At 30.8% G+C, this 10,991-nt stretch overlaps 2 protein-coding genes across 2 annotated transcripts; both read right to left on the bottom strand.

Moving 5' to 3' along the window:
- Nucleotides 1–408: 408 nt before the first annotated feature.
- Nucleotides 409–3,302, bottom strand: LOC101210186 (aldo-keto reductase family 4 member C10). Its single transcript, XM_011655351.2, has 7 exons — nucleotides 3,034–3,302; nucleotides 2,541–2,591; nucleotides 2,186–2,262; nucleotides 1,887–1,974; nucleotides 1,457–1,732; nucleotides 1,118–1,372; nucleotides 409–1,004 (listed from the first exon to the last, which is right to left on the bottom strand). Exons 1-7 carry the CDS (start codon nucleotides 3,151–3,153, stop codon nucleotides 921–923), a joined length of 951 nt encoding a protein of 316 aa, XP_011653653.1. The 5' UTR covers nucleotides 3,154–3,302; the 3' UTR covers nucleotides 409–920.
- Nucleotides 3,303–6,138: 2,836 nt separating this feature from the next.
- Nucleotides 6,139–8,556, bottom strand: LOC101210436 (NADPH-dependent aldo-keto reductase, chloroplastic). Its single transcript, XM_004142008.3, has 7 exons — nucleotides 8,387–8,556; nucleotides 8,010–8,060; nucleotides 7,660–7,736; nucleotides 7,361–7,448; nucleotides 6,909–7,187; nucleotides 6,567–6,821; nucleotides 6,139–6,453 (listed from the first exon to the last, which is right to left on the bottom strand). The coding sequence occupies exons 1-7, from the start codon at nucleotides 8,504–8,506 to the stop codon at nucleotides 6,370–6,372; spliced, it is 954 nt and encodes a 317-aa protein (XP_004142056.3). The 5' UTR covers nucleotides 8,507–8,556; the 3' UTR covers nucleotides 6,139–6,369.
- Between the last annotated feature and the right edge of the window lie 2,435 nt (nucleotides 8,557–10,991).

Raw genomic sequence — 10,991 nt, 5'->3', positions numbered from 1 at the left:
TCTGTTTCTTTGATGACCAAGAGACAAGGCTGTTTCCTAAAAATATGTTGAAGATACAGGTGGAGGTGGAGGGATTATCAATTTAAAAACAAAAGAGATTACTTGTAACCTTTGACAAATTACTTTGGTTTTAATTCATCAAATTAAAAGAGAGGTGTGATTGCAACCATTCTCTTTCTTTTTTGTTGGATGATTTTTGAGATATATATGCTTCAAACTGATATTTATAATAAGCTTAGTTGAATTTGAATCCTATAGGAATCTATATTTATGGTACTCTGTTGGATAACCAATGAAACTTTTTTAATAAAAACCTAATCATACCTAGAATTTGTAAAATACCAACCTCTGACATCGTTCATTTGTTAAATAAATAAAAAAAAGTTTGAACCAAGTTAAACTGATATATATAGAGTTGTGCAACTTGAGTTCTTCAATTGAAAATCTATGTTCTTCAATAATTCTTCTATTACTTCTCACCACTCGGTTTGATGGAGAAGTCATAATCGTCAGAACCGATGATTTTTTCAGCATCCCAACGATTTTTCCAACATACTCAAACATTAAGCCACAGTAATTGTTCACCTTCAATTCCATGTTAGGGGTACAATCTCAGAATCTCTACTTGGGAGGAAAAAGAATGTACCAGTGCCTCTACTTCCCCTCCACCACAGTAATGGATGTATTCCCCAACATACTCAACTTGTAAGGCATCTCCAAACATATACTCTAAAGACCACACCATCTACAAGGAAGACCCAATACAATACAAATGATAAAATTTTAGTTCCCACAATTATTACTTGAAAACTTGAATTATTATTTTCATACATAACCATTATTGTACCCAAACACCACGAAGGAGATTCTGCTTCAAATCTTCAAATCTTCAAATGATATTATTATATTAGCAAACACCTTTAGATCTCTCCATCCCACAATTCCTCAACCGTCCGGTACACATAGTTCTCATTTGTAAACAATTGTCCTCTAACAACCTTTTCCTGTCCAAGCAAAGAACAGAGTGGATCTTAGAACATTAACATAATAATAACTCTACACAAATATATTCCACTCCGATGAAACAATCAAGATCAATAGAACTTTGTTTAGTTACTTGATGGAACTCAGAAATCTTGGCAAACAAATCTTCAGGTATCGACCAATTGAAAATGTCGAAATTTTCTTTGATCCTCAGTTCAGAAGTACTTTTCGGGAGCACACTATGACCCTTTTGTAGTCCCCAACGAAGGGCAACTTGTGCAGGAGTCTTCCCAAGTTTATCACCAATATCTTTAAGAATTGGATTTTGAAGAATATCACCACCCTTGAACGGCCGAGTTGTTCCAAATGAACCCAATGGAGAGTATCCCTGAAATTGGGTCAAGTTTCAGCTATACTAGTACATTCCGAAGTCATTGGGGAAAAAAAAAACATCTAGGTTTTTTCAACTCACACTTAGATGAACTCCTTTTGATTTACAATATTCACGTAATTTGTCCTGCTGCCACGATGGGTGACACTCCACCTGATTAACAGAAGGAGGAACGCGAGCTACCTCGAGCAAATCTCCAAGTTTCTTGATGGTGAAATTGCTCACACCAATAGCTCGGGCTTTTCCAGAATCAAAGAGTGCTTCCATGGCTCTCCATGTGCTTGGTATGTCTGGCGTAACAAAGTTTTCTGGGGCAAAGCCAGTAGATCCATGCTTCATCCGAACTGGCCAATGCATCTATTATGAAGATGTTATATCGGTGTTACATTAAAGTGAACCATCAGTGAAGTATCCATTAAAGAGCATACAAAATTGTTAAATAAATTGCCAACTTCAGCAAGTATAAGCTGTTAATGACAATTGTTGAGTAAAGTAGTGCAATAATACATACAAGGTAGAGATCAAGATAATCAAGCTGTAAATTTTTCAAGGTTCTGTCCAGTGCTTTAGGTACATCTTCTGGAGCATGATCAGTACACCTGCAGGTCAATGAAGTCACTTAATTAGAGTTCTCTTGTTTATCCTTTTATCGTTGGGAATAGGTTTCTTTTACAAAATTTGAGGTCCAAATAAGGTTAAAAAATCAAAAAGGAAATTCACTTGAGCAGGGAGAGTGAAAATTGTTGCCAGTTCCCTAATATTTGGAAAAGAATAACATGTCACCAGCAGAACTAGAAATGCAGAACAAACCAGAGTTTGGAAGTGATCCACAAATCCTCGCGCTTAACGATACCTTCTTCAAAAAGTTTTTTGAGAACTGAGCCAATCTGCCAAAAACACTAATACACTATCAGATAGCTCTCCCATTTTCTCAAATCTACAACTAAAACATACATTGAAAAGGTAGCAGTCTAGACTATATTTTGCATCCTCAAAACAGAAAACAAATTACTAAGAAACAAAAGAAAACTTCCATTGATCAACATTTAATAAGTTATAATTTCAATAACAGAGATATATGTCTCTCTAAAACAAAGATATAATACAAAATGTAAAGGAAAGACATGTAAACTGCTTCCACTGAATTAGAAACCGATGTAATTACCTCTTTCTCGTTTCCATACAGTTGAGCACAATCAATATGGCGATAACCAATCTGCAGCAACAATAAACACTCAACATACATAAACTAACTAAAAAAATCACAATCCCAAACAAAATTTGAACATTAAGGAAGACGATCTTCTCGAAATATGAGTTAGGTTGCAATTAATTAAAGACGAATAATGGTAGTAGTAGTAAAAGAAGAGATAGTTGCAAATTTAGCAATTAAATTCAAAATAATAAGTATATAGTCGTTTAAAAGAATTTGTAAATATAATAAAATTTATCAATAATACACGCAAATATTGGTGTATCGCTCATACATCATATAAGTCTACTAGGGAAAGATTCTAGTATATTTGTAATTCCTTTTAAATGTTGCTATATCATTCATTATTATTTCTAAAATGACTAATTACGACTGCCTGATAAATGGAGGAATGGGCATTAGTGATGATAAAAAGTAAGAAAGAGAAGAAAACCTAGGAAAGAACCTTGAGGGCGGCAGCAATGGCGTTAGTGAGGAGATCTCCAGTTGCCTGCCAAGTTCCGAGTCCAAGGGAAGGGATGTTAGCTCCAGTATTCAAGGGGAAGAAGGAGATTTGAGAAGCCATTGAGGAGCAATAATAGATATGGAAATTGAAATGAAAAGAAAGGAAAGAAAAGGAAGGAGTTCCGTTTGGTTTGTAGTTGCAATTTTAGGGCAAAATATGTGTCCATCAAATTTGCAAAGGAAGGCTTAATAGTCCCATCATCCATCTTTGATACGGCAGGTTGCAATTATATATTATTAATTTTGTTAATTGGTTTGTTATATGCTTTTTTATGTTTACTTTCACTCTCCTTTTTCTCTCTTTTCTCCCTCCCCTTCACCACTTTTCTTCGACGTTCCTCCTCCTTGTGTTTGTATCTTACGTTGGCTAACCCTCCAAAGTTCCCTCCAACTATTTCTCCAACTCCAATATCTTGGTTATGAAGCTTTGCCCTTTCCTCTTTTTAAAAAAAAAAAACTGTCGATAATCTTCACACTTTGCCCACAATTTTTAATTAATTTTCTCTCTTAACAAAAAAAAATTTAGGATTTTTCTAACAAGTGACATAGTTTAAGTGTAATGATCACAAGATGAGATGATATAAACTTCCAATCATCTTATATTCATGTGCTATATAATCACTGTTGCATACTAATATTACAATAACCAAGCTAACCTTTGTTTGGAAGTACCAAAAGTCTAGAGGTGTAAGAATAACGTGACAACACTACCTTACCCATATTACATGGGTTGGGTTGAGTTAGTTTAAAATGTGGGTTGAGTTGAATTATCAATCATGTAAGGAGTAATACTACAAGTATGTTGACTTTTCTGACGCATACACACGTTGGAAAAAACAGCAAATGCGTCGGCCAAAGTATTTTCGACGTCGGGAAAAGCCTTTATCCTCTTCGACGTTCATATTACGTCGCGATATATTTTTATATTTTTTTATTATTATATTATTTATTTAATTACAAATTTTATTTTTTGTTTTTGTTATCATAAAGTTAGTTTTCAATTCACTTCCCAAGACGATAAGCAAAATTTGCATTAAATTATAAAAATTAAAATATTTCAATTTTAATAAAACAAAATACATGAAAGATCTTCCATACAAAAAATTACATATAATATATTTGTAAATTAATTACATTAAAATAAGAAAAACATACACATGTCTCCTATTATTAGTCGCAGACACCAAATAAAGAATGTCAAACCTACAAATGACATACAAGTAGAGTTAGAATATCACATATTCAAAATTAAACTAATTAAATGTTGAAAAATACGTACCTTTGAGTGTTACGGCTCTCTCTCTGTCCAACTCATCTTTTCGATCATCTTCTTCATCTCCTCCCTTTGTCATGCATGGTCTGCTATTTGTCCATCTCACTCATCCTCCCTCAATCGTTGTGCTTCAATCATGCGGTTAGCGTTTTTAAGGCTGGCCTTTAATTCGCTAACCTCATTCATGTGTGCTTAGTGGTCATAAATATTGGAGAAAGAAGCAAAAGCAAAACTCTTCCTGTAATTGAGTTTAGAGCCTCAACCAAGACCTTTTGAGTAGCTCAGTCATGCATCTACCTAAAATGCTATTGCATATCTCATCCTCACAGAGTGGTTGAAAACCCTCTAGGACGAGCTAAGACTAAAGTTTCAAAATTTGATTATACACAATAGAAGTTTGTAATTAATTTGAGAGATGATCAAACTTAAAATAGAATTGAAAGTATAACAAAAAGCTTTCATAAAGCATTCCATGTTGTAGTTGAAACGAACTTGCCAGTTCTACTGGTGTGCGTTTCTTGAAATAACTCGACATGGTCCACTGGAAGACCACGTTCTTCAGTGAGCTCGGTCTGTCTTTGATGGAACAACTTTGTGCTGTTTCTATGGTTGTAAGGCTGCTTCACTCTAGCTAGCAGCATTCACAATAAGAATTCAGACCTATCGCGACGCCAGCAGCGATGTCGTTTAAAGTAATGTCGGCATTAAGCACCTTTTGGCTCATTTACAAAGATTACCCGTGGCTTTTGGCTCATAAAGTAATAATTATGAAGATGTTGAAGATACAGGTGGAGGTGGAGGGATTATTAATTTAAAAAACAAAAGAGATTACTTGTAACCTTTGACAAATTACTTTGGCTTAATTAATTCATCAAATTAAAAGAGATTACTTATAGCCTTTGACAAATTACTTTGGCTTTAATTCATCAAATTAAAAGAGAGGTATGATTGTAACCATTCTCTTGTTTTTTGTTGGATGATTGTAACCTTTGTAAACTGATATTTATAACAATCCTAGTTGAATTTGAATCCTATAGGAATCCATATTTATGGTACTCTGTTGGATACCAATGAAACTTCTTTAATAAAAAAAACTAATCATGCCTACAATTTGTAAAATATCAACCTCTCACTTCCTTCATTCGTCGAGGAAAAAAAAATATTTTGAAAAGTTTGAACCAAATTGAACTTATTTATTACTTTTCTTTAATTTTTTAATTGTACGTAACTATTTTACAATGGAAAGTTACCAATATAGTAATTAAATTTAAAATAATTAAGTATATATAATAATATTTTTTTAAAAATTACAAATAAACATAAACTATAAACTATCAACTATATTGTAACTTTGATCTAACACTTAACACTAAAATATATATGCGACTATACAATTCTATCACGAATAATATTTGATATATTTATATTTTTTCTAAACGGGGTTAAATACTTAATTAATATTTATTGGATTCAAATTAGCAAGAGGGTCAATATGAACTTTTGCCATTTGATTTAATATATATATATATATATATATAACATACACATAACTTTTAAAGACAGAGTAATTATAATGGATGGTCATTTGAGGAATAATAATTAAAGATATAGCAACATTTTAAAAAAATTACAAATATAGCAAAACTATCGCCGATAAACTTGTATAATTGATAGACTCGTATGATCTATGAGTGATAGACCAATTTTTACAACATGATCTATCAGTGATAGACTCTATCATTGATACAACTATCTTAATTATTTTGAATTTAATTGCTAAATTTACAACTATCCATTTATCCCTTTAAGATATTTCCAAACATATACTCCAAACACAAGACCACATACAAGGAGAACCCCAATAAAATAAGATATGAAATAACTTTATCCCACAATCTTGAAAACTTGAATTATTATTGTATATACATATCCATTATTGTACCCAAACACCACGAAGGAGATTCTCTTTCAAATCTTCAAATGCTATTATATTAACAAACATCTTTAGGTCTCTCCATCCCAAAATTCCTCAACCGTCCGGTACACATAATTCTCATTTACAAAAAATTCTCCTTTAATAACTCTTTCCTGTCCAAGTAATCAACACAGTCGATCTTAGAACATTAACATAATAATAACTCTACACAAATATATTCCACTCCGACGAAACAATCAAGATCAATAGAACTATGTTTACTTACTTGATGGAACTCAGAAAACTTGGCAAACAAATCGTCAGGTATCGACCAATCGAAAATGTCGAAATTTTCTTTGATCCTCGATTCAGAAGTACTTTTCGGGAGCACACTATGACCCATTTGTAGTCCCCAACGAAGGGCAACTTGTGCAGGAGTCTTCCCAACTTTATCACCAATCTCTTTAAGAATTGGATTTTCAAGAACATCACCACCCTTGAACATAAAAGTTGTTCCAAATGAACCCAATGGAGAGTATCCCTGAAATTGGCTCAAGTCTCAGCTATACTTTTTATATATAGTCCAAAATCTTCCACGAAAAAAAACATCCAGGTTTTTGCAACTCACACTTAGATGAACTCCTTTTGATTTGCAATATTCACGTAGTTTGTCCTGCTGCCATGATGGGTGACATTCCACCTGATTGACAGACGGAGGAACACGAGCTACCTCCAGCAAATCTCCAAGTTTCTTCATGGTGAAATTGCTTACACCAATAGCTCGGGCTTTTCCAGAATCAAAGAGTGCTTCCATGGCTCTCCATGTGCTTGGTATGTCTGGCGTAACAAGGTTTTCTGGGTCAAAAAAGTCTGTAGATCCATGCTTCATCCGAACTGGCCAATGGATCTATTATGAAGATGTTACATTAGAGTGCACCCATCAGTGAAGCATCCATTTAAGAACATACAAAATTGTCGTAAAATGTCGTTAGATCGTCACATTGTTATATAAACTGCCAGCTTCAGCAAGTATAAACTGTTAATGACAATTGTTGAGTAAAGTAGTGCAATAATACATACAAGGTAGAGATCAAGATAATCAAGCTGTAAATCTTTCAAGGTTCTGTCCAGTGCTTTAGGTACATCTTCTGGAGCATGATCAGTACACCTGCAGGTCAATGAAGTCACTTAATTAGAGTTCTACTGTTTATCCTTTTATCCTTGGGAATAGTTTTCTTTTACAAAATTTAGGGTCCAAATAAGGTTAAAAAATCAAAACGGAAATTCACTACTGCAGGGAGAGTGAAAATTGTTGTCAGTTCCCTAATATTTGGAAAAGAATAACATGTCACCAGCAGAACTAGAAATGCTGAACAAACCAGAGTTTGGAAGTGATCCACAAATCCTCACGCTTAACTACACCTTCTTCAAAAAGCTTTTTCAGAACTGAACCAATCTGCCAAAAGCAACAATACATTATCAGATACCTCTCCTATTTTCTCAAAGCTACAACCAAAACAGACGATTGAATAGAATTTAATGGCAACAGTCTAGAATATATTACACATCCTCAAAACAGAAAACAAATTACTAAGAAACAAAAGAAAACTTCCACTGATCAACATTTAATAAGTTATAATTTCAATGACAGATATGTTTCAAAACTAAATATATAATACAAAATGTAAACGAAAGACATGTAAACTGCTTGCACTGAATTAAAAATTACCTCTTTCTCGTTTCCATAAACTGGAGAACAATCGATATGGCGATAACCAATCTGCAGCAACAATAAACACTCAATTTACGTAAACTAACTAAAAAAATCACAATTCGAAACAAAATTTCAAAATTATAAGTAAAAGTGTCCTCTGTTTTAACAGAGTAAACAAAGTATTCGTTTCGGTAGCTATGACTTGTAAATGTAATTCTACTTTAATCCCATTAAGTGAACATTAACGAAGACGACCTTGTCAAAGTATGATTTAGGTTCAAAATAAAGATGAAGAATGGTAGTAGTAGTAAAAGAAATGCAGAAATGGGCATTCCTGATGATAAGAAGTAAGAAGAAAAGAAATAGAAGTTGAAGAATATATAAGAAAGAACCTTGAGGGCGGCAGGAATGGCGTTAGTGAGGAGACCTTCAGTGGCCTGCCAAGTTCCGAGTCCAAGGGAGGGGATGTTAGCTCCAGTATTCAAGGGGAAAGAGGAGATTTGATAAGCCATTGATGAGAAATAGATAAGGAAATTCGAAATTGAAATGAAATGAAATGAAATGAAATGACATACTACGAAATGGAATTTTATTATTTCTTCATATTTAAAGAGTTTTGTTTAGTTATTGGTTTCAACTTTGCAAATAAATTTTAATTTGTTCTCTTCAATTTTGTCCCCTTAAAAAATGCAAATTATATAAAAAAAAAATTGTCTAAACAACCCATAAACTAATTTGTTACAATTAATAAACAGATTAAAATATCTCTACATTCATATCTTTACTCTACAGAATTAGTATTAAACATAAGTATTATGATTTATCACATAAATTTAAAAAATATTAAAACTAAAAATATAAAAAAGAATATGTATATACTAGTGAATTGATATGACATGCATATTCTAACCATGAACGAAAAAATTTATCGGTAGTTTTTAATTCTAAAAGTAAATAAAATAAATAAGTTAAAGTGAATTCAAAAATTGCATAAAAAAAGAAAAAAAAGGAATAATACATTCTCGTGAAATACTGTTGAGATGATAGAAGTTTAGATCACCAAATGACTATTAGAAAATAGGTTAGAGTATTGTGTTAGTTATGTTTTTTTTCCTTTTTTTTCTAAATTATCTTCTCTTTATAACATTATTGAAATTTGTCAATAAAATTAACCTTCCAAATATTTGAATAAATAAAATTATTTAAAGTTGAAAAGAAATTAATATTTGAAAAATAGCAAAACTGCATCTTTTTCTTTAAAAAATGGCAAAAGGAAGAAAAAAACAATAAATAAGAATTTATAAAAACCGAAAAGACCCTGTACACATAAAATGTAAGCTACTTTCTTAAAGCTAAAATAAAATAAATATACCTTAATAAGTGTTGAATACATATTTGTCCAATTAAAATCAGAACCGTTCATCTTCGTCAAAATTAGAAATCTTCATCTTCATTTTCGAGACCGTTGTAATGATCTTCCTTTTTCTTTTTTCATTTCTTATATTCCATTTTGAAAATCTTCCTTCGTCTCCATTTTCCATTTTTTTTTTTTTTTTTATCTATCTTCTTTGAGCGAGCAAACGCTAATCTTTTCACTTTGAAGTAGGCAAACCCCAATCTTTTCACTTTGAAGCAGGCAAACCCCAATCTCCACTCTCTTCCATTTGAAGTTTCAGTTTCAGTTTCATCCTCAACTTTCTCATGCATTTTCAAGAAGAATATAAACATTTGAATCACGCAAACACTATCTTCATTTTCTACCTTCCATATTTGATTTTCAAGTCTACAACTTGCTTGGGTTGGAAAAACAAAAACTTTCACTTGAGCAAAAACAGACAAAGAAGAGAACTTTTAAGCAAATTTTAGCTTGATTTTTTTAAAAAAAATTATTTATATTATTTAGTTAATAAAATGTGGAAGAAATTTGAGAGATTTTATCTTAAAATATAATATCTTAGCCCATTTTATTGGAAAAGAAAGTTCAATTTTCAAAAATAAATTATGATATAATACGAAAAAATAATTGAAAGATTCACCTTATTTTAAAATAAAAAGGTTTGAAATTTAATTTTCAAATAATAATAAAAAAAGTTGAAATATTAATACAAAACTAATTTTAATTTTCAAATTCAAAATTTAAAATTTAAAAATAAATTAAAATCTATTACTAAAACTAATTTTAACTTTTATTAAGGATTGGCTAAATATTCTAACATAAGGTGAAATAAAAAAATAAATAAAGCTCTTGATATCTTTTAAATCTCCACCTATTAGGAATTAGTTATGATAGAGTTGTTTATGTTATTAAAACGTCAAAATTAATTACATACTCATAATTACATATAACAAATTAATTATACTGAAACTATTGATAAACTTATAACGATATATTACAAATTAATTACACAGAAAAGACTTTTGATAAGAACACAATAGAAATAATTACATTAATTACATTAATTACACTTTTAAACCAATATTGATAGAAATATTGAGTCAAATGAACATATTTTGGTTTAAAAGTCCATTTAAACATAATTAATGTACTTCTTTTTTTTAATTTTAATTCATTTCCATCCTTGTATGAATTAATGGTATTGAACTAATTATATATATATATATATATATATATATAATATATAAATAATGCTATATTTTCATAATAAATTAATTAGAATTAGTAGAAAAACAAACAAATACGTCAGTTCTCACCTAAACAGAAGGAGCGTAAGAAAATTTTAATTTAAAATAATAATTTAGTTATTTTTGTGATTAAGTGTTATTTTGAAATAAAATCAATGGTTGAAAGTAAATTCAAAATAATAATTGAGTTGTTTTGAAATTGCGTTTTAAAATTATTAGGTGAGATTCTCAAATTCAAAAATTAATAATTTGGTTATTTTGAAATTCAATCATGATTATAATAAAATTAAAGTTGAGATTCTCTCAAATTCAAAATAATAATTTAAATATATGATATTCAAGTGATTAATGTTA

The sequence above is a fragment of the Cucumis sativus genome, chromosome 4 (genome assembly GCF_000004075.3).
Source record: "Cucumis sativus cultivar 9930 chromosome 4, Cucumber_9930_V3, whole genome shotgun sequence".
NCBI classification, from domain to species: Eukaryota; Viridiplantae; Streptophyta; class Magnoliopsida; order Cucurbitales; family Cucurbitaceae; genus Cucumis; species Cucumis sativus.
The sequence above is the reverse complement of the archived record's forward strand: the minus strand, read 5'-3'. Positions and strand labels throughout refer to the sequence as shown.

Coding starts and splice junctions, on each gene's coding strand:
- LOC101210186 (XM_011655351.2), bottom strand. CDS start 3,153: ATGGCTTCTCAAATCTCCTTCTTCCCCTTGAATACTGGAGCTAACATC. Junction 2,592..3,033: donor CCATTGCTGCCGCCCTCAAG/GTTCTTTCCTAG, acceptor TTGTTGCTGCAG/ATTGGTTATCGCCATATTGA. Junction 1,733..1,886: donor ATTATCTTGATCTCTACCTT/GTATGTATTATT, acceptor TCTTCATAATAG/ATGCATTGGCCAGTTCGGAT.
- LOC101210436 (XM_004142008.3), bottom strand. CDS start 8,506: ATGGCTTATCAAATCTCCTCTTTCCCCTTGAATACTGGAGCTAACATC. Junction 7,737..8,009: donor TTTATGGAAACGAGAAAGAG/GTAATTTTTAAT, acceptor TGCTTTTGGCAG/ATTGGTTCAGTTCTGAAAAA. Junction 7,449..7,659: donor TGGATCACTTCCAAACTCTG/GTTTGTTCAGCA, acceptor ATTGACCTGCAG/GTGTACTGATCATGCTCCAG.